This window comes from Mustela nivalis (genome assembly GCF_964662115.1).
Source record: "Mustela nivalis genome assembly, chromosome: 1".
NCBI classification, from domain to species: Eukaryota; Metazoa; Chordata; class Mammalia; order Carnivora; family Mustelidae; genus Mustela; species Mustela nivalis.
The window spans coordinates 114,951,627-114,975,404 of NC_139020.1; the positions used below are offsets into that span (position 1 = coordinate 114,951,627).

Sequence of the window (23,778 nt, forward strand, 5' to 3'; positions counted from 1 at the left end):
TTGTGATCTCTGTTAAATAAATAAATAAAATCTTCCAAAAAAAATCTCTATGAGAAAAATTTGAGACAACTGGGGTAAATTTATATGTATCTCGAATGATGTATTTTCAGATGGTATTATATACAAGTGATATTATCAGATTACTGCTCATTTTCTTAGGTATGAACATGATATTTTGGCTATGTAGGAAAGTGTCTTTATTCTTGGGAAATGTCTGCTGAAGTATTTAGGGGTGAAGTTTCACGATATCTATAATTTAGGTAACCTACTTTTGCATGGCCTGGGCTGCGGGTAGAGAGAGAAAATTAAAGCAAAATATTACCAAAAGATAAATTTAGCATGATACTTTCTTTTAACTTCTCCGTAAATTTGAAATTTTTCAAAATAAAAATAAACAGGGAACATGAGATAAACGTTGGAGTTCCTAAAAGAAGAGGGGTAATAATAGTAATTTGTTGTCCCAGTATTTCTTGGAACATAACATTTTTTTTTTTAAGAATTTATTTTTTTGTCAGAGGGAGAGAGAGCACAAGCAAGGGGAACAGCAGGAAGAAGGAGAAACAGACTTCCCACGGAGCAAGGGGCCTGATGCAGAACACAATCCCAGGACCCTGGATTATGACCTGAGTCGAAGGCAGACACCTAACTGACTGAGCCACCCAGGCGCATTCCGGAACATAACATTTTTCAAATATTCTCCCGAGAAGAGTACTCAGTAAACATCCGATAAAAATGCATACACATAAACCTTAAAGATAGCCTAAAAATTCTAGCAGTTGACATTCAAACTAGAGCCTCCAGATAGCTTCTCTCCTATCCGAAAGGAACCCCTGAGTGTTAGATCACATGTTCTGACTTGAGGTACTAATATAACTTCCATAACTGTCCAGGTCGGTCGATAGCTCTGTCCACCACACCTGCAGTCCCTCTGAGAGGCAGCCCTCAGGGGAAACACATGACCTCCCTGCCACCTTCACCTCTACCTCCACCTCCAACAAGCTCATAGAATCTTGGGGAGCACCTGACCAGAGGAGGTCAATCCTTACATGCAGCCAGCACCCTCTGAGTGATCCCGATGCAGAGACAAGGGAAAGAATTAGGTAATTTAAAAAAAAAAAAATGGGCTCCACGCCCAGTGTTGGACGCTTAACTGACTGAGCCACTCAGACGCCCTAAATTAAGTAACGAACAGTGGGAACTGGAGCTAAGAGGCACAGAGAGAAGGCAGGATTGAATATTTAAGGGCTCCTGCCCTGAGGAAGCAGAAGCTATGAATCAGATGACAAGGTGCATGAATAGAAAAGAATGAGCCTGGTGGTGGGTACTAAGGAGGGCATGTATTGCATGGAGCACTGGGTGTGGTGCATAAACAATGAATTTTGGAACACTGAAAAAAATTAAATTTAATTAAATTAAAAAAAAAGAAGAAGAAAGAAAAGTCAATAGAGGGCAGAGATCAGAGAAACTGAAATAGGAAGAATGACAAGAAGGTGGGCCCTGCAGGCTGGGTGGCAAAGACGGGCTCTGAGGCTGCCTTTGGCGCTCCTAACAGTTCTCTGCAAGGCCAGGTCCATTTCCAAGCTCCATGTTTTCTCTTGATAGCATCCCCATGCTCCAACCCCCCAAGGGCAACTGTTGGATCTTGCCAACAAAAAGGAGTTAACTAAAATAAGACTTGTTCTTTGGGCACCTGGGTGGCTTAGTCGTTAAGCATCTGCCTTCGGCTCAGGTCATGATTCCAGGGTCCTGGGATCAAGTCCTGAGTCGGGCTCCCTGCTCAGTGGGAAACCTGCTTCTTTCTCTCCCAGTCCCCCTGCTTGTGTTCCCTCTCTCACTCTTTCTCTCTTGTCAAATAAATACATAAAATCTTAAAAATAAAATAAAATAAGACTTGTTCTTTAATAAGCTTAAACACAAAGGACAAAATTGAACAAGGTGCATGTGAGTTTTATGATGCTACCTGAAAATTAGAGAAAGTGGCTGAAATACGAATCTAGCAATGTATTTTTCAAAGTGCATCCTACAGGCAAGAATGACAGAGGGACAGGAGAACTAAAGAGCAGAAATTTGTTGGGAAACAAGATATTAAACTACTCTTGAATTATCTCCCTATAGATTACTTATTAATTTTGCAAAGGCAAAAATAGCAGTTATACGGTAGAGAAACTGGCAGCCACCTCCTTAACCAGATGGTCAAGTTACTACAAGGACTTACTGGGGTTACTTTGCAAAATCCGAATATAAACCATGGATGAAATAACAGTATTATATAAGGGCACCTGGGTGGCTTAGCTGGTTAAGTGTCTGACTCTTGATCTCAACTCAGGTCTTGATCTTAGGGTCGTGAGTTCAAGCCCCGCATTGGCATGGAGCCTACTTAAAAACAAAAAACAAAAAACACAGTATTATAGTAATGTTAAATGCCCAGATTTTGGTCATTGTGCTACATTTATGTAAGAGACAAATCTTGTTCTTAGAAAATATACACTGAATTGTTTGGAGGTAAAGGGGGATGTCTGCAACATTATTCTCAAACCATTCAGGGAAAAAACCACAAGTATGTGTATGTGTGTTTTAAGTAGCCTCCACACCTAGTGTGGGGCTTGAACTCACAACCCTGACATTAAGAGGCATGTGCTCTACTGACTGAGTCAGCCAGGCACCCGCATATATATAGTTTTAACTAAATAAATAAAGAGAGAGAGAGAGAGAGAAAAAAAATATGACAAAATTTTAACAACTGATGAATAGAGAGGTAAAGAATTTATGGGAATTCTTTCAGTTAATTTTGCAATTTTTCTGTAAGCTCAAAATGGTTTCAAAATTAAAAGTTACAAAAAATTAACACATAAGAGCACAAACAGTTTTAGGGGCACCTGGGTGGCTCAGTCGGTTGTGGCCAACTCTTGATTTTGGCTCAGGTCATGATCTCAAGGTTGTGAGATTGAGCCCATCATGGAGCTCCTTGCTGGGAGTGGAGCCTGCTTAAGAATCTCTCTGCCCTGGGACGCCTGGGTGGCTCAGTTGGTTGGGCAGCTGCCTTCAGCTCAGGTCATGATCCCAGCGTCCTGGGATCGAGTCCTACATCCGGCTCCTTGCTCGGCGGGGAGCCTCCTTCTCCCTCTGCCTCTGCCTGCCATTCTGTCTGCCTGTGCTCGCTCTCTCTCCCTCTCTCTCTGACAAATAAATAAATAAAATCTTTAAAAAAAAAAAAAAAGAATCTCTCTGCCCTCCCCACACCCCACCCCCACCGACCCTGCTCCCTTCCTAAAAAAATAAAATTAAAATTAAAAAAAATAAAAAAGTGTACTCTAAAACTAATTATATTCTTGTAACAGGAAAATTGACTTATTTTGGGTACTGACAAATCATCATGTTAGATAACTGAAGACATCAACTCTGTTTTATGAGAATCTGCACATAAAACTAACTTGATTTGCAAGATTTTTGCTTGGAGAAATTGTTCTGACACTAAGCAAATGGTTTAGAAAGATATATTTACTGCTTAAAATGTAGTCTGGAAAAGGAAAGAAGAACAGGGAGGGAGAAAGGAAAGGAAAAAAAAGAAAAGCAAGAATAGCATTTTGGCTCAAATTTTAAATTCAAGATGAGGGGGGACCTGAGTCCTTCTGACCAAGGCCCAAAAGATAGATAGATAGATAGATAGATAGATAGATACAAGATAAAATCTATTCAACTTTTCAATAGTGAGTTTAGGATTACTTTGGTAACAAGCTATGAAATCTAAGAAAGATGTCTAAAAATTTTCAAATTTAATTTGTGCTCTCTTTCCCTACAAATAAGCCACAGGCATACTTTAAAAATTGAGAAAATCTAAGAAAAATGTCTAAAAAAGTTTAAAATTTAATTTGTGCTCTCTTTCCCTACAAATAAGCCACAAGGCATAATTCACATACCATATAATTCACACATTAAACGTGTACAGTTCAGTGGTTTTTAGGATAGTCACAAAGTTGTATAGCTATCATGACCATCTAATTCCAGAACATCTACATTACCCCAGAACAAGGCCCTATTTCCATTAGCAGTCACTTCCCCCATCCCCTGGCAACCACTCATCTCCTTTCTGTTTCTATGGATTTGCCTATTCTGGACATTTTATGTACATTGGATCATACAATATATGGCTTTTTATGCCTGGCTTCTTTCACTTAGCATAATGCTTTCAAACTTTATCCATGCTATAAGCATGAATCAGTCAGAAGTTCCTTCCTTTTCGTGGCTGCATAATATTCCATCATATGGCCAAATTTACCACATTTGCTCATGAATTCACTAGCTGATGAACATCGGACTGTTACAATCTTTTGCCTATTATGAATAATGCATCTATGAACACCCATGTTCAAGTTTTTATGTGGCCATGTTTTCAATTATCTTGAGCATACACTCTGGAAGAAAATTGCTGGGACACGTCATCCTTCTGTCTGATTTTTGAAGAAATGCCAGACTGTTCTCCAGGTCCTGCACTATTTTACATTCTCCCTAGCAATGTATGAGGGTTCCAATCTGTCCCCATCAACACCGGTTATTTCCTGTCATTTTTATTCCAGCCATCCCAGCAGGTGTGAAGTGCTATCTCTTTGAGATTTTGATTTGCATTTCCGCAACATCTAACAATGTGGAGCATTTACATGTGTTTATTGACTTATTTCTACATCTTCTTTGGATAAATGTCCAAAATGTGTACTATTAATTCCAAGATATTTTAAACTTGATTTTGGTATTATATGTGAAAGAAAACGAAGAATAGTTATACAAGTAAAGAACTGGGTGGCTCAGTCGTTAAGCATCTGCCTTTGGCTCAGGTCATGATCTCATGGTTCTGGGATGGAGCCCCCCATCAGGCTCCTTGCTCAGCGGGGAGCCTGCTTCTCCCTCTGCCTCTAACCCTCCCCACCTCCCGATAGTTCTCTCTGTCTCTCTCAAATAAATAAAAAAAATCTTTAAAAAAAAGTCATAAATCTTTGGCTGTATTAGTACATTCCTATATTATGTAAAGAATCAATGTTCAGATAGCCAATATGTCTAAAAAGAACTGGCAGGGACGCCTGGGTGGCTCAATCATTGAGCCTCTGCCTTTGGCTCAATGGATCCCAGGATCCTGGGATCAACTTCAGCTTGGATCCGGCTTCCCTGGTCAGTGGGGAATCTACTTCTCCCTCTCCTGCTGCTGCTCCTTCCTACTTGTGCTCTCTCTCTCAAATACATAAATTTAAAAATTTTTTAAATAAAAAAAAATAAAACCTACATACTGAGGATTGGAGTAACATGGCATTTAGAATTTTGATGTGTGAATTCTGACTTCATAATTTGCTTCTCTGGCTTTTTCTCTTAATAATGAACTTGTTAAAACACAGGCTCTTAAACTTGTTAAAACAATGGCTTTTGAGGACCCTTTGCCCCCAGAACTTAGACCCTGAAGATGGGAGACAAAATGGGCACACTTCTAAAGGACAAGTTTACAAAATTTATTGAAGGTGTTGAAAATGTAGATTATTTTTGATTCAATAATTTCACTCCTAGGGGATTATCTGAAGGAATTATAATGTATATAAAAGTACTTTTACAGAGATACTCAGTGCAATATTAGTAATAATAAATTTTAAAAGTGGAAACCAGGGGTGCCTTGGTGGCTCAGTGGGTTAAGCCTCTGCCTTCGGCTCGGGTCATGATCTCAGGGTCCTGGGATCGAGCCCTGCGTCCGGCTCTCTGCTCAACGGGAGCCTGCTTCCCCCACCCCCTGCCCTCTGCCTGCCTCTCTGCCTACTTGTGATCTCTCTGTCAAGTAAATAAATAAAATCTTAAATAAAAAAATAAAAGTGGAAACCATCTACAAGTCCAACAATGAATGGATTGGTTAAATATGTTATGATACACCCATATGATGGGACTACTGTGCTGCAATTAAAAATGCTTCAGTGGTAATAAACTTAGCAACATGGAAAAATGGTCATAATAAAATATTAAGAAAAAAAGGAAGATGCAAAATAGAATGTATAGTGTAATCTCCAGTTTGTTAAAGGAATGTGCATTCATGTATGTGTATGGAAAATAGTTGAAAAAGTTGAAAAAGTAGAAATAGTTGAAAAAGGTACACATCTGAATCTCAGCAGTGGGCAGAACTGCACCTGTTATTTGCTTTTTCCATGTCTGTATTTTTGCTTCTTTGTGTTTTCTGATTTTCCAATGATTAACTTTAATTACTATATTAAGACAAGTTGTGGGGCACCTGGGTGGCTCAGTCAGTTACACATCTGCCTCTGGCTGAGGTCATGATCCCAGGGTCCTGGGATGGAGCCCTGCATCAGCATCAGGCTCCCTGCTCAGTGGGGAGCCTGCTTCTCCCTCGCCCCCCACCTCACCTCGTGTGTACACACAGTCTCTCAAATAAATAAAATCTTTAAAAAAAAAAAAAAAAAGACAAGCTTTAGAAGAATGGAATCAAGCTATTATTAATTAAAATAGATGTTATAATCAGAGGCTAATAAATATCACTAAAGTACAGAATTTCTTATAGGTACTTAGAATTGAAATTACTATGAGAATGCTTAAAATGATCATATTTGGAGTCAATGGAAGAAAAATATATCATTGACTAATAACCAAAATAAGTTGTTTTATAGACATTATTTTTCTTTTTTGGGGTCCAGGGGATTTAGATTTGGGGCTGCATGTTCTCAGTCTGGCTTCTGGGAAGGTGGCTACTAAGGGCAAAGGAGCAGCACAGGCTAAGGGGACAGATGGAACAGGTTCAAAGCCTGGCTTGACCTTGAGTCCATCATTCAACTTCTTGGCCTCGATTTCCTCCCCCAGGAAAATGGGAATCATAATGTTTGTGTTATAAGGCAAATTTTCAAAGAGAGTTCAAGAAATAGTCTTTGTCATATTTATAGTGTCATCCTTAGCAGGTTAAAGATTATGGACTTGCCTGTGCTTAACCACACCCTGGGTGGGAGCCCCCTGTTTTGTAAGCAGCTGGTTGTGCAAATACCCTTCCTATTTGCTTCTAGAACTTGGGTCCCACACTTGGCCTGCACAGATAAGCAAGGAGTTGTAACCGTTTGAATTTGCTGGCATCCTCCTTGGACGTGTGGCCCTAGGAATTTATGTGAGAAAGGACTCATCTGTTGCACATGACTGTCCTGGCACATGCCTGTTCCTTCAAATTTAGTAACCGACCCTTCAGAACTGTAGCATTTCTTTTTTTTTTTTTTTTTTAAGATTTATTTATTTATTTGACAGACAGAAATCACAAGGAGGAGGCAGAGAGGCAGACAGAGAGAGGAGGAAGCAGGCTCCCCACTGAGCAGAGAGCCTGATGTGGGACTCGATCCCAGGACCCTGGGATCATGACCTGAGCCGAAGGCAGAGGCTTAACCCACTGAACCACCCAGGCGTCCCAGAACTGTAGCATTTCTGAAGGCACTGCCCACCAGTATTTTGGAGGTGAGAACACTCGGGTCAGAGAGATGACATGATATGGGCAAGGTGCCACAGGGGACACAGTGTCATGGTTTCCAAGCATGGTTCAAAATACAGATGTCTGGTCCCCACCCCAATTTTCCTCTCTTGGGCTCTTCCCTAGGGACAACACTGGGCAGTCAGTGTGTGGAAGGCTGCTTAAACACTAGCCTGCCGGACTTTGTCTCCTGGGGCTACAAAGGGGTCAGTGGCTTCTCTGTGTGCTCAGGGTCAGCCCTTTAGAACGAACAGAGGTCAGTTCACTCCATCCTGTTCCACGGCCACAGGTTTAAAAAAAAAAAAAAAAAAAAAAAAAGCAAACAAATGTGCTTCCAGTGGGGTGACAACACCTTGCTCTTACTGGGCTGGTGGTGGGAACATGCTGTCACTCTTGTTTATGAGAGCCCCACATAATCTCTGTGGACAGGCACCCAGCCAAAGATACATCAGTTTCAAACCTATCATTTCCTTTCAATATCACAGGTTTGTTCTCTCTCACATTCCAGTGGGGCCGTGGGTGACAATGAGGTCACAACCTTGCTGATCTCACAGGGTCATGTCAAGACTGAATGAGAGAATGTGTGTGGAAAACGTTGTCAATGTAAGGAAATGTGTGGACTTCATCAGTAAGACAAGGTAGCATCAGAATTAAAGGGAAGGCAGATTTCCTATGTGCCAAAGGGGAGTGGGTATTAAAATAAACAAGACGGAGGAGTGGCAGTACTGTCTCCCTCCTGAGTGGAGTGTGCACCTGGGGACATTCAGGGATAGAGAGACCACCCAGAGTCTGTGGGAGATTATGGGCAGGAAAGGGGTTATAGGTGAGAATCAAGGCTTATGGCCCAGAGTGGAAATGTTACCGCCACCCCTTCTACCTTGGCTCTCTTGAGAAAGAGCCCAACTGAGGAATGACACAATACAGATTCTGGAGGGCTGACCAGCTCAGTGGGGTGGGATTCAAGCTCCCAGCTTGCTCCCCAGGCTCTCAGTTGCAACAGCTAATGTTGATCGAGTGCTCACCTTGGGATAGACGCCGTTCCAGGGTTTTTCCATATAACGATCCTCACAAAATCCTATAGCAGGTGAATGTTATCTCCATTTCATACATGGTAAATTGAGGCTCACAAAGGTGTAGGCTGTGGAGCCAGAGAATGTCAGAGCTGCAATTGAAACCTCGTCTGAATCCAGCAAAACTCAACCTCAATACCGCAAGCCCCAGCCACCCCCAGATATTTGCTATCCATGACTAAATCATGTATTTTCACACACTGGTTCCCCTGTGGGAAAGGCCCTTTTTCTGGTCTCCTCTAGCTGCCAAACTCCTATTCATCCTATGTGGCCCAATGCATGTGTCTTCTTCTCATCACATCCTAAGAGTTCAGTTGGGCAATGATCCATATAATAAAATTTGGTACAGAAAGTTGTAGCTCTTACAGAAGTTTTTAAAAATTTTTTATTATTTGATTTTATGTTCATGAAAAGGAATATGAGCAGTTACTAGGTATTGTTAGTAATTTAACTTTTCCCCAATATTTTATTATGAACATTTTAAACATACAGCAAAGTTGAAAGAATTTGATGGGGGTTGCTGGTATACCCACCACCTAGCTTCTACTCTGAACATTTTACCACACTCGCTTTTGTCACACAGCTCTCCATCTACCAATCCCTCTATCCAGCCTTCAATCCACCTTACTTTTTGACACATTTAGAACTAGATTGTAGTCACCAGCATACTTCCCCTTAAATACTTTAGGAAGCATATCAAGTGGTGTAACTAAAAATAAGGTCACTCCTTGTTCAATCTTCTGGATCAGTTTAATTAATTTAATCTCCATTTAATTGAGATTGCAAAGGCTATTTGGGGGGAAGTTTGTCTTGTTAAAACCAAAAATAAGATTTGATAATCACTGCTTAGTGTCCTCAGCCAGAATTAGGAAGAAAGCAGCTGCCACTGCAGTGTGAACGACTGAAACCCTCTTTTATGTGCTGCTCTGTAATGGGTATTTAGATAGGTAATGGTGAAAAGTAATAAAGTTTTCATGGTGTAGTTTCAGAATGACAAGGGAGATCATTTTGTCTTTTTCAAAATCCCTCAAATTGTACTGGCAAGGCGGCTATTTGTTCTAAGGCTGGTCCCCCCCACCCTTTCTAAAATCTATTTGAATTCACAAAGAATGGGAATAATGGGATTTAAAAACAAAACCAAAAACCCTTCCTCCCCAAAATAACAATTTTTTTTTTTAAGGAATTCTTGGATAAAGCCAAAACAAGTGGATTGTAACTTACTGCTATTGGATACTAATGGCAATACCAGCACTCCAGGTTGCAAAGGTTTCTTACAGACATTTGAGCTCACTTCGCTCTCTGCAACATTTTGACAAACTAGGCAGTATTACCTCTAGTTTTTACTGGGGTAAAATATGCATAGAATCTACCATTTTAACCCTTTTTGAGTGTACAACTCAGTAGCATTAAACACATTCACATTGCCATGCAATTTCACCATTGTCCTTCTCCAGAACTTACGCAGCATCCCAAAGCGAACCTCTGCCTACTAAACAGTAACTCTCTGCTCAACACCCCCGCCCCGCCCCCTTAGTTCCTGCTAGCTGTTGTTCTTTCTTTCCCTAAACATTCACCTATTCTAGGTATCTCCTGTAAGTGGGGGTTATAAATCATATATTATGTCATATATCGTGTCCTTCTGTACCTGGCTTAGTTCGTTTAGTCTAATGTTTCCAAGGACCCTCCAAGATCCTCCAGCAGAACTTCATTCCTTTTTATGGCTGAATAATGTTCCATTGTATGTACAGATCACACTGTGTTGTCCATTCACCCATCAGTGGACACTTGGGTTGCTTCCATCTTTTGACCATTGTGAACAGTGCTGTTGTGAACATTGGTGTGCAAACATCTAGGTTCAAATCCATTATCTCCATTTTACGGATAAGAAATTCAAGGCTCAGAAAGGGCAAAGATAATTGCTCGGCAAAGCCAAAACTGAGGCTGAGTTCAGGCCCGGGTAGAAAGTACTAGAAATGCACCTGCTTATTGAGTGAACGTTCAGCAGGAGCACAGGTTTGTACTTGTTGGTAAATAGATATCCTATGAGCCAGGCCCCTCTCCTGGACATGCCAGGACCCCACAATGATCCAGCAACCAAGAATCCAGCAATCTAGCAACCTCTGCCCCAGCAGAGGTCCTAGGACACTGCTTTTTTTTTTTTTTTAGATTTTATTTATTTATTTGACAGAGAGAGACACACACATTGAGAGAGGGCACACAAGCAGGAGGAGTGGGAAAGGGAGAAGCAAGCATCCCATCCATTGAGCAGGGAGCCCAGTGTGAGGCTCGATTCCAGGACCCTGGGATCATGACCTGAGCCAAAGGCAGACGCTTAACAACTGAGCCACCCAGGTGCCCTAGGACCCTGCTTTTAACGACAATGTCCGTTCTGACTAGACAGTGCCCATCACTTGCAGTGTTTGATGTTCTGAATAGCACCCTCCAGTGTTCATGGGGAACCTGGGGCTTTTGTGGGGATGAGGTGACCTATGAATGCCCTGGAGTGTACTTGTGACAAATATGAGGGCCTTCACAGTTCTGTAAAAGGAGTTAGAAAGTCTAGAAAAAATCTGGGCCGTTAGAAGGAAATAAGAAGCCATTATTACTAAATATAACAGAAACTTCAGTTCAGGTCTTGGAGAAAGGGCTCGAGAACCTTGAATAAGAGTAAAGCCATCAGGGTGCCTGGGTGGCTCAGTGGGTTAAGCCGCTGCCTTCGGCTCAGGTCATGATCTCAGGGTCCTGGGATCGAGTCCCGCATCGGGCTCTCTGCTCAGCAGGGGCCTGCTTCCTTCCCTTCCCCTCTCTCTGCCTGCCTCTCTGCCTGCTGTGATCTCTCTCTGTCAAATAAATAAATAAAATCTTAAAAAAAAAAAAAAAGAGTAAAGCCATCAGGAGAGTCTCATGAGGAGGTCGCAGAGTGTCAGTCTGGGAAGCGATAGGGAAACCATTAATGTATATGAACCTGAAGGAGGTGAACCGGGGCCAACCATGGAATGATCTGAGGGAGAGAACCTGGGCTTGGCGTTGGGTGGGACCCCCAAGGAAACATCAGAAAGGCAGGAGAGACCCAAGTGACTGCAGCTGGACCAGATGAGGAGTAACAACAGGGAGGACCAGGAGGAGCCAGTACCCAGCCTGACATCTTAAAAGGAGTGACATGAGGTTACTGGAGGACATGATGTGTACCTCAAGATGAGCCCCTGCTGGCATTGTGGGTCCTGGGCTGCCTCAGACATTGAGGTTCTGCTTGACAAGAGTCAAGGTAAAAAGTGCTCAAATGCTAACTTCTGTGGAGAAATTCCCTCCTGATTCTTTTCTTTCCTGGAGGCGCAGCAGAGAGTCTCTTGGGACACGCAGCTAGCCCCTGACCACAGCGATATTTGGGTTTGGGCTAGATGTGGGGTGTCCCTGTGTCCTCACAGTGCTTCGTGGCCACATTCAGTCCACCACAGGTACCAGCCCTGCTCCTCTTGCCCACCTTGCTGCTGAGAACATGACGCAGTTCTACTTCCTCCTTTATTCCCTTTGTTCAGTCTGAAATCACTCATGCATTGAAGTGAGAAGACACATGTGGTTTGGTCTCAGCACCTGATTCCATTCACTCTGGAAATCAGTTGATATTTCCTACCCACAATCATTTTGCCTTATGGTAACAACTCCTCAATTCCCCTTTGAGAAAATCACCCCTTCCTTTCTTTTCTTCTTTCTTTTTTCTTCCTTTATTTCTCTCTTTCTTTGATTTTTTAGAAAATTATTTATTTGAGGGCACCCGGGTGGCTCAGTCAGTTCAGCATCTGCCTTCTGCTCAGGTCGCAATCCCAAGGTCCCGGGTTCGAGCCCCGCATCAGACTCCCTGCTCAGCAGAGAGCCTTCTTCTCCTTCCCCCTCTCCCTCTGCCCCTCCCCTTGCTCATGCTCAATCTCTGTCAAATAAATAAAAATCTTTAAAGAAATTATTTGAGAGAGAGAGCACGTGCAAGTGAGCAAGGAGGTGGGGCAGAGGGAGAGGGAAAGAGAGTCCCAAACCAACTCTGTGCAGGGTGCAGAGCCGAACACAGGGTTCCCTCTCACCACCCTGAGAGCATGACACAAGCCAAAACCAAGAGTCAGAAAATTAACTGACTGTACCACTCAGGTGCCCTTTTTTTTTTTTTTAATTGTAAAATATACATAACATAAAATTTACCATCTTACTCATTTTCAAGCATAAAGTTCAGTAGTGTTAGGTACATTTAAATTGTCATGCCACCAACCACCTTCCTTTCTTAAGAAGTCCATATTTGTTTGCATTTGACCTCAACCCCTGGCTCCAAGGAGAGGCCTAACCACCAGGCTGGGCCCATCAGAACCCTCTATTTTCTTAACCACAGTGATTGGCTTACAATGAGTACATCACAGATGACAAGCTCATGAGAATCAACAGAAGGATTGTTGTTAAAACTATTGGGGAAAGAGGCTTTCTGTTCCTGCTCCAGATGCCAAACTGGTGGGAACTAAGCTTGGAGCTGCAGTTCTTTGAATTCATAGGGGAATGGGAGTATCTTTGCCACCAACTTTAGGACCTGCCTAATAACAGAAAAAAAGCAAAGCTGGCCATGTTTGAGCACCTGGCTCCAGCCATGCCTGAAGCTTTTCCACAAAGACTTTTTAGTTATTTAAAGCAATATTTTTTTTTTCCCCCTGAAGCCAGGCTGAGTTGGGTTTTTGTCATTTGCAACTAAAAGACCCCAGAACTAATGTAGCTTGTGAAGCTTGTTAAGATCTAAATACCAGTGTCCTTTACCACTGTCTTCATCTCTGGGAGCATTCAGAGAGCCTCACCTAGCCTAGCCCAGAAGCCCCCACACACTAGCATGTAATGTTTGTTCAGTGATGTTGAGAAGAATAGTTTGAGGGGTGGGAAAGGTGTATAATAAAGAAGTTCTATCCAGGACAAAAATATTTGTCACAAATATGCAGACCTGTCAGTAAGCATCACTGAACATACAGTCTCCCCTGAGAAAGATTATGTTTTTCAGCCATAGTTGAAAGCCCACTGTCCTCTAACTTATGTGGTTGTAATGTGGGTCTGAGGACAGTGTGAGGCACATCCAGTTGTCTATCCAAGAGTCTCGTTACAAACTGCAGCCAGAACGAAGATCATAATTGGTATTGGCATCGCTCTTCTGTGATGAAGAAAGAAGCCAAGGACACACAGAGGTCAATGCATTCCCAACACAGGCCCCAGGCCAAAGACTCCAGGCCCTACTCTCTGTCTGGAAGCTTCCTGCTCTTGGACAACAGGTGTAAGCACTAAGTGGGATCAGGTGTATAGGAGTTTTCATGAAGATCCTATGAGGGGACCCACTAGATGAAAGCAACTTCTCTGTGAAACTGGCTTTGTTTTGTTTTAATCTAAAGACAAGAATCAAAGTCTTGTTTTGTCCCACTTTTTTTTTTTCTTGGCCCACGATTCCCTAAAATCACCTCTAGGAACTCTTAGACATACCACGTACAAACCTATAGGTGTGTGAGGAGAAGAAATAAGTCTCGGGCCTGTGAAACCCAGCAAACCATCGGCATCCACAGAAGCAGTTTTTGCGGCGCAGTGGGTAGGTGAAGGGGGCACGCACGATCTCACAAGGCAGGTCCTATGTAGTGAGTGTTTCTACCATCCAGACTCCTACAGGCTGTACCCATAAGCGAAGAAACATCCAGTGGAGTCTCCTCTGTTCCCCTGGAAGTGCACCACTCACGACCAGGCCTATCTAGGCCCTCCATGCTTAGGAACCTGTTCAGCCTCCTGTAGTCCCAGGCACGGTTGGACACGTGGCCACCTTCTCTCTGGGGCAAAGTGAGCCAGCAGCCCATTCTGAGGCCATTCCAGAGAAGCCTGGTCAGTGGCCCCTCACTTAAGTCAGCCCTTCAGGGCGTGGGAATACAGCTGAACCCACTACAATCTGGTCCACATGGAGAGGCCACCAGGGCTGGGAAGAGTACTGGACAAGGGGTCGGAGGCCCGAGGTTTAGTTTCTCTCTGATACTTAACAAGCTAAGAGGCAAAGTAACAGAACCCTACAGAACTTCCCAAGGACAAAAACTTGCGGGAAGGGGCTCTGCCTGTCTTGCTCAAGTTCTATCCCCAAAGCCTTGAACACACCTACCCGCTAAGACAGCCGTAAGTACGTGTCTCAGTGCCTTCATCTATGAAATGGTGATTCTCAAACCACGTTATGGGGGAGGAAGGGATATCCAAGCACTCAGTAGGCTCAGTATTCACAGATAGTCTCATTACCTCCAGTTACTCAGCCCAGGGAGGGAGCATCATTGTTCCCATTTCACAGATGAAGAAATTGAGACTCAGAAATTCTCCCCGGAGCGCCAGGACGCAAACCCTCAGAAGAGGAATCGGAAGGCTCCACTGTTTTCACTACAGCACACCACCTCTGTCAGCTCAAGTGCTCCCAGTGGGAGGTTTTCCACCTCCCCGGCGCGGTGGTCCCCAAACTGAGCAGCAAAGCGGTGTTGTTCGTAGGCAGCAAGCCACAACTTCCCGGTCCGTCCCAGGCTGTGGGCCCCGGACACGACCTCCCATCAGCCGGCGGCGCCCGAGCTCGCCCACCCCAGCACGGCCGCCCCGCAGGAAATACTCACGGCTCCCGCAGGCCCAGGCGGCTCCGCGGGGCGCATCCTCTCCCGGGGCTCCGGCCTCCTCGAGGGCAGCCGAGCGCGGGGCTGGGCTGCCTCCTCTCCCTGGGGCATCGGATTATTTTAGCACTTGCGGAAGGAACGGACGGAAACTGTAGTCACATGGAGAGCGAGGCGCTCAGCGACTCAGCACTCGCGGAGAGCAGGCATCTTAGAGGGAACTGCGGGCAGTGGCAGGGGGATGGGGGGCGAGGGGGGCGGCCGGAGGGACGCAGGGCCCCGGGGCGCCTGCAGGTGAGCCAGGAGGCTGGTGACTTAGGGTCTCCCAGCAGTTCTAACCAAGGCTCCCAGGCTTTCTTGCCTTAGAGATTTTCTTTTTTTTAAGTTTTATTTCAATCACCTGCTGTTCATCACAACACGTGCACGCCTTAATTCCCATCGCCTGTTTGACCCATTCCCACACCCACTTGCCTTCTGGTAACCACTCGTTTGTTCTCTACAGTTAAGAGTCGGTTTTCTGGTTTGCCTCTCTCTTTTTTCCCTTTGCTCATTTGTTTATTTGTTTTGTTTCTTAAATTACACATATGAATGAAATGAAATAGGGTATTTGTCTTTCTCCTCCGACTTGCTTAAGCATTATACTCTAGCTCAATCCATGTGGTTGTGAATACCAAGGTTTCATTCTCTTTATGGCTGAGTAATATTCTGTTGCATCCCATAGAGCATTGCATATATATACATATGTACATATATTCATATATATATACATATATATGTATATATATATTCACATCTTCTTTATCCACTCATCAGTCACTGAATCAATGGACACTTGAGCTGCTTCCATATCTTAACTAATAATGCTGCTATAAACGTAGAGATGCATGTATCACTTTGAATTAGTGTTTTTGTATTCTTTGTAGTATGATTACTGGATCATAGGGTAGTTCTATTTTTTTTTTTTTTTTTAGCTTTTGAGGACCCGCCATACTGTTTCCCACGGTGGCTACACCAGTTTGCATTCCCACCAACAGTCCATGAGAGTTCCTTTGTCTCCACATCCTCACCAGCACTTGTTTTTTCTTGTTTTTGATTTTAGCTGTTCTGACAGGTGTGAGGTGATATCTCATTGTAGTGTTGATTTGCGTTTCCCTGGTGAAAATGATGATGTGTCTATTGAACATTTGTAGGTCTTTTTTAAGATTTTATTAGTTTGTTTATTTATTAGAGAACACAAGCAGGGGAAGGGCAGAGGGAGAGGGAAAAATCTCTAGCAGACTCTGTGCTGAGCATGGAGCCTGACATAGGGCTCTATCTCATGACGCTGAGATCATGACCTGAGCCGAAACCAAGTCAGATGCTTAATCTACTGAGTCACTCAGGTGCTCCCATCTGTATGTTTTCTTCTTTTTCTTTTCTTTTTTTTTTTTTTTGAAGATTTTATTTATTTATTTGACAGACAGAGATCACAAGTAGGCAGAGAGGCAGGTGGAGAGAGAGATGGGGAAGCAGGCTCCCTGCCGAGCAGAGTGCCAGATGAGGGGCTTGATCCCAGGACCCTGGGATCATGACCTGAGCCAAAGGCAGAGCCTTCACCCCACTAAGCCACCCCGGTGCCCGATGTATGTCTTCTTTGAAGAAATATATGTTCATGTCTTCTGCCTATTTTTAATTGGATTATTTCTGGTTTTTTGGTGTTGAGTTGAATAAGTTATATATATATACACACACACACACACGTTATATATTATATTATACATATTATATATATGTATATATATAACAACTCTTTTTTTAAAGATTTTATTTATTTATTTGACAGAAAGAGACTACAAGTAGGCAGAGAGGCAGGCAGAAGGAGAGGGAGAAGCAGCCTCCCTGCGCAACAAGGTAGCCCAATGCGGGACTCCATCCGAGGCCCCTGGGGTTGTGACCTGAGCCAAAGTCAGATGCTTAACAGACTGAGCCACCCAGGCGCCCAAGTTATTTATATATTTTGAATACTAACCTTTTATCAAAAATGTCATTTGCAACTATCTTCTCCAATTCACTAGGTTGTCTTTTAGTTTTGTTGTTTCTGTTCTGTGTAGAGCTTTTGTTTTGTCGTTATCCAGATAGTTCATTTTACTTTTGTTTCCCTTGCATCATGGGACCTATCTAGAAAAATGTTGCTAAGGCCGATGTCAGAGAAATTACGGCCTGTGCTCCATTCTAGGATTTTTATGGTCTCAGGTCTCATATTTAGGTCTTTAATCCATTTTGAATTTCTTGTCTTAGAGATTTGGGGGAGTGGCGAACCACTGCCTATGAGCTCTGTTGACCTAGAAAATTTTCTTCAAGGTTACATCCAAGGGTAAAGCAGGAGCAGACTTGGGAAATGGGGAGGACATGCATTTTTCCAATCAGGAGAGAGTCCACCTTTGGAAGAGCCATTCGCTCAGGTAATCTTTATTAATAATCTCCTTTTATGGATGCCAGGCACTATGCTAACAGCTTTATTTGCCTTATTCATAGCTCCTGTTCTCAAGGAGCTTGAATCTAGTGGAGAAGACAAGATATTTACAGTGTCTGCGGCATCCCAAGTGAGAAATGCAGGCAACCACACTAGGAGAGTCAGAGAACGGATCTCCAGTTCTGTTCTTTCCTATAGAGCAAGAGGTTTGAAGTGTCCGGGAGGGTTGGCTCATATCTCTTATAGCCTGTTGATTTGTGATTCTGTGTGGCATTATTATCCTTGGAATGTCCATTTAAGAAAACAAGAGGGCGCCTGAGTGTCTCAGGCAGTTAAGCATTTGCCTTCGGCTCAGGTCATGATCCCAGGGTCCTGGTATCAAGCCCTGCATCAGGCTCTGCTCAGCCAGGAGCCTGCTTCTCCCTCTGCCCCTCATCCCACTTGTGCACTTGCTCACTTTCTCTCTCAAACAAATAAAATCCTCAAAAAAAAAAAAAAAATTAACCAACAACAACAAACAAGAGCAAGTCCTTCCTGCTCCAAACACCCAACAAGTTGTCTTTGCTCCCGAAACTATTCATCCATAATGGTAATAATGATGACATTAATGAAGAAACTAAAGCCAAATGAAAGAGAACAAAGGCTCTCTCCCAGGCCTTTTTCTTCACGTGGTATGCATTTTCTAGTCACCTGGATGTAATCACCTTTGTGTCTACATATATGCTGATAACTCCTGGATTATAATCTCTAGCTCCAACATTCTCTCCCAAGCTCTTCCCAAGAAGATCCAGACTTATATTTTTAGCTGTCTGCTGGTCAATTACTCCTCCCAGAATGGCTGCAACACAATGTGTCCTTAACTGAATTCTTATCATCTGTCCTAGCCGGTTTCTCTCCCTGTTTGGCCACCATTGTTAATGGCATGCCTGCATCCAGGCAGCCCAGCCCCTGACGACTTCACCACTCACATCCAAGGGGTCACCCATTCCTGCTGATTCTAACTCAGAAATGTTTCTTTAAAAAAAAAAAAAATTATTTATTTAGTTTAGAGAGGGGGTAGGGGGCAGAGGGAGAGGGAGAGAAATCTCTAGCAGACCTCTCACTGAGTGTGGAGCCTGACCCTGGGCTTGATCCCAAGCCCCCGAGATCACACCCTGAGCTGAAATCAAGAGCCTGGACACTTAACGGACTCAGCCACCCAGGCACCCAAACTCAGAAATGTTTCTTGAATCCAAACCTACCCTTCGTCCTTTCTGCTACTGCCCTGGATCTAGATTCATCATGGCGCATCTGGACTATTTCAGCAGCCGCCTTAAACAGGGCTGTCTCCAATGCCAATTCTGCCCAGCAGCCACGGGCATCCTTCTAAAATGTATATTGGATAGTCTCACCCCCGCTTTAAAGCCCTTTCATGGCTTGCCATTGCCTTTCTTACCTTTAAAATCAAGTTCAACAGCTTTAGGGGTCCCTAGAGTTCCCTCCAGTCTGCCTGGTGGGACTCTAAGCACGCTATCTCCTATTTATCCCAAGCAATTACGCTTGTAAATGTTTTTTTTTAATTTAATTTATTTATTTGACAGGCAGAGATCACAAGTAAGCAGTGAGGCAGGCAGAGAGAAGGGGAGGCAGGCTCCCTGCTGAGCAGAAAGCCTGAGGCAGACATCGATCCCAGGACCCTGAGGTGGTGACCCGAGCCAAAGACAGAGACTCAACCCACCTAGCTAAATGTTTTATATATTAAGGTTCTTCACAGAATTTATTTTGAGGAAGGCAGCAGTTACCCCTCAAAAAAATCCTTAGAAAACCAGCGGTCTTGATGGATTTGCGGAGACAAGCCAGTTTGTTGGCAAATAGCCCCAGCAGCTCTCCCTCTCTCATCTGGACCAAGCTGAAAGGACCTGAGACTTCCAGCTGAAATCGATGCAGCTCTACAGCTGAGAACAACACTTTCCCATGCCAGCAAGACTGTACCCTGACTGCAGAACTCAGGATCGGACCCTCTCCCCTGCAGGCTGCTTAACGCAGAGGGAATCGGACTACTTCTGGAGCACAACTGATGGCACATCCAGCCCCGCCCTTGCCAGGCACATCCCTCCTTGGGATGGTGAGAGTTTGGGGGACTATGTGCCTTTTTCTTTGACCCTGCTCCAAGCGTTGTGGATTCCGTACCCATCTCCTGTTCAACTGTATAACAAAGCCAAGTTTAGTGTCCAGAAGGACACCAGCATTTCCTAGGAGAGCTGAGGTGAAAGCGAGGAGCTGGGCGCTTCTCAGCTGGAGGAGAAAGTCCAGATGCCTCGTGTAGTCTAATCTTGCCTGTAGCCTCTCTTCATTATTACCTGCCATGTGTCTACAAGTGGGTTTCATCCAGTCTTTTTTTTTTTTTGAAAGAGAACTTTTATTAACTTTTACATATGGAAGATTCAAAGCATCCTCTCAGCCTAGTTTGGTGACCGAGTCTCTAGCCTTTGTCTCTTCCAACTTGGCAACGTGAGCCACCCATTCTGGACCCAGGATGTTGCCTCTCCAGTGATGGTGGGTCTCATCATATCTGTCATTGTAATTGGTCATGATGGCTTCCACCAGCTTGGACAGAGCTCCTCTGTCTTGCGAATTAACCTGTGTGAAGGCAACAGTAGTGCAGGTCTTCCCATGAACCAGACGCCCAGGCTTGCCTTCCGCTTGGTAATGCGGTAGGGGACCACCTTCTTACAACACAGGGCAGGCATGAAGACAACCAGTTCAGTGGGATCCACATCATGTGCAATCACTACCGGCTGAGCCTGCTTGTTTTCCACAAGGTGGTGACAGTATTAACCCTAGCTTGAAGGACAAGAGGCATGTCAGTGGAGACATCTGCTTTGCTGACAACTTTCTTCTCAGCCCAGGCCAACGGTCTTGGCTTCTTCTCTTGCTCTGTCTCTGGTCTGTATCTGGGGGCCAGCTTGGGCAGTTGAGCAGCTGTTTGGCAGTCCAGGTCCTGGGTGAACTGGTTAATCACAGGAGGCACTTTTAGACATTTATGGAGAATGACCCTTTGTCACTGCAGCCAGATGTAGCGGGCCCACTTGACAAAGATGGTGGGATCCCTTTTGGGCTGGATATCCTGTCTGATGTCAGAATTCTTGGGCCTTTTCTCAGACAGGGGATTGACCATCTTCTTGTCCTCCTGCTTGTTCCCATAGCAGGGACTGGGGCCACGTTCTTCCTCTTAGCCTTCTTTCCTTGGTGGCATCTCGGATGGCCAGAGGAGAGAACGTTCCCCACTCTGTACTCCCTGTACAGTAGGGTTGTACAATAAGACCTCCCTTCCTTACAATGGTATCTCCTCCGCCTACCCCAGTCCTCCCCATCCCCAAGTCATTGCTTGGGCTCCCCTCTTCTGGGAAGCCTCCCCAGCAAGATCTCCACCTGTGGTGTTTTCCACTCTGCCTTGGGCTCTCCGCGCCAGCCACTGACCGGCAGCCCTACCATCTGGGCCTTTACTTTGATGGCTGGGCCTGGCCAACCAGTGAGCTAGTGCCTCCCCCGCTTCTCCCGGCCTCAGCACATGACAGGGAGGGGATTTCCTTTGGGGCCTTAACTGGGAATTGTTCTCTTGCCCCACGTCAGCTGGCTCCTGGGGGACAGTCTTCAGTAGTTTCATTTCCCTCATTTGGAATGTAGTTTTTAAGAACCAAAAGTCGAAAACGGAAAGAGGAGAGGCCACCGCCCACATTGGAACCACTCAACCCCTCATGATGCCAGTCCTGGAAGAGCTTAGGGGTCAATGCAAAGACTGAGGGCAAGTGAGGCTGTCCCGGCTGAAGGTCCTTCTTGGCTTGTATACTCCTCTGCTCCAACCATCTCAGGGAGTGGGTGGGTCTCAAATCATTGGGTCAGCTCCTCTTGCTTCTTGGGGCCCACCAGGTGGGGACTCACACAGTTCATGAAACTCTCCCAGGAGAAGGAGCCCATGGCCTCCCTCAGCCACTCATTCCAGTGACTGGCCTCTGTGTGGACATTGCCTCTTCCTTTTCCGGAAACACTGACAGTATCAACATACGATCAAAGATTTTGTGTGGCACACAGATGACAAGAATCTGGCATAAATCTCCTGTCAGTGCCAGGGTGTGGTGAGCCCTGGGATGTTGAGGGGGAGCGACACGCATAGTAGGCATGTTTCTGTTCAGGGCAGAATTGTGGGGAATCATAGGAATGAGGCGCTGGGAGGGTCGTGGGAGAAGCACCTACGACTAGTGGGTGACTTCAGAGGCAGTTTTGTGGAAGAGGCAGCATCTGAATTGTGTCCTTCAGAGATGGAATTGGGACTGGGGTCAAAGTCTGAAGAAGAGATTAAGGAGGACTGTGTGTTCCATAAAGTCCCTACAAGGAGAGACTATAGGAGAGATGATGGGATCTCTTTGTGTCTCTACGGGACTCTGATCACGGTTCTGTCTAGTGCTGCCCATCGCCAGTTCTTGTTCTGGTTCTGCAGGTCCTGGGATCAGGGGTCCTGCCAGGGATTATGGTGTGCATTCCCAGTAACACCTAGTCTAGCACCTAGTGCGTACCTAGCAAATTTTTTTTCTTTTTTATTGAATTATAATGGGTACACAACACATATGAGATTGTATTTTGTTTTAGGGGTACAACTTAATGATTCAACATCTATATACATTAAGAAGTGATCTGTGATAAGCCTAACTTTTGTCAACATACAGGGTTGTTATTATTATTAACTATATTCCCTATGGGGTATATGACATCGCCTTGATTTATTTATTTTATACCTGGAAGTTTGTGTCTTTTAATCCTCTTCTCCTATTTTACCCATCCCCCAAGCCCCTTCCCTCTGGCAACCACCAGACTGTTTTCTGTATGAGTCTGTTTCCGTTTGTTTTGTTTTTTAGCAACAAAAATTTCTTTAAATGAATGAAGGTTAAAGTGTCTTGCTCTGGAGCAGTTGGAGACGTTGAAGTTTTGAAAAAAATCACTTATTGGTCATTGAGAAATCCTTTTTCATAATTGATGACTATAAATCTGAGTCCTTACCATGGTTTCTAGGCCTTGCATAATCTGGCCCTGTTGGGGGAATGTGATCAAAAAAGACATGACCCCTGGGATGCCTGGGTAGTTCAGTCGGTTCAACGTCTGTCTTCAGTTCAGGTCATGACTCCAGGGTCCTGGGATCGAGTCCCACATCGGGCTCCCTGCTCATTGGGGAGCCTGCTTCTCCCGCTCCTTCTGCCGCTCCTCCTGCTTGTGCTCTCTCTTCTCTCTGTCAAATGAATAAATAAATAAATAAATAAATAAAATCTTTTACTTTAACCCACTGAGCCACCCAGGCGCCCCTAAAATCTTTTACTTAAAAAAAAAAAAAAAAAAGACATGACCACTGATTAACCCATGAGCTGGACCAGGGTACTTTCAGGTTCTTCACTCCCTCCTGTATCCTGGGAATGTGGGTTCCAATTGCCTTTCCCGCTGCCAGAGGCTGCTGCTTGGACATAGCCTTGAGATGGTGACAAGTTGTTGAAAACACCTGCAGGGTATATGTGGCTGAGCCTGGTTAGGTCCTCTTTATAAACTTTTAAGATCAGAGGGCAGGTCCGGGGATCTATTCATCTTGCTGCTGCCCACGACAAAACTGGTATGTAAGTTTCCTTTGCTATTATTAAAACTGCCACCTACCAAGCCATCTTCCGTCCAGGTATATCGTCTCTTAATAACTCTGAGAAGTAGGTAGAAGTAGGTACTGATAGTCTTAATTTACCAAAAAAAAAAAAAAAAAAAAAAATCAGGCTCAGGTTGATCACATGTTTTGCCCGAGGCCACACACTCAAAAGTGTCAGTACCAAGTTGTTTTTAGTAACAGTTAGTGGTTTCTTTAAAAAAAAAATCCGATTATAAAAGCATTACATAGATACTGGAAAGGCTAAAAAGAAGAAAATCAACCACAGAGGCATAATACAGAGACAACTCATTATTAACATTATGTTCTGCTGCCTCCCAAGCTTTTTCTATACCTAAGTGATATTTTTTAATATGAAGTTAAGACAAGATTCCATGTGTTCTTTTTAAAACATATATAAATAATTTATAACAATACGCTGGACTTGTTTTCCTAGGTCCTTAAGTTTTCATGGATAGGATTTTTATTTG

At 44.1% G+C, this 23,778-nt stretch overlaps 1 protein-coding gene and 1 pseudogene across 3 annotated transcripts in view; both read right to left on the reverse strand.

The window, feature by feature from the left end:
* The window catches only part of NRROS (negative regulator of reactive oxygen species), a 29,019-nt gene extending 13,326 nt beyond the window's left edge, over positions 1-15,693 (reverse strand). Inside the window, exon 1 of one of the 2 annotated variants that reach the window (XM_082699940.1) lies at positions 15,189-15,693. Coding sequence is in view for 1 of the 2 variants with exons in the window: in XM_082699941.1 (XP_082556067.1) it covers positions 15,189-15,296 (108 nt within the window). In the remaining variant the exon portion in view is untranslated. The remainder of the gene's footprint in view (positions 1-15,188) is intronic. The other variant, XM_082699941.1, reaches the window with a different exon arrangement.
* Positions 15,694-20,070: 4,377 nt separating this feature from the next.
* On the reverse strand, positions 20,071-21,108 carry LOC309860520 (large ribosomal subunit protein eL8 pseudogene; annotated as a pseudogene). The gene is made up of 2 exons: positions 21,094-21,108; positions 20,071-20,979 (listed from the first exon to the last, which is right to left on the reverse strand). The product of its transcript is annotated as a large ribosomal subunit protein eL8 pseudogene (transcript).
* Between the last annotated feature and the right edge of the window lie 2,670 nt (positions 21,109-23,778).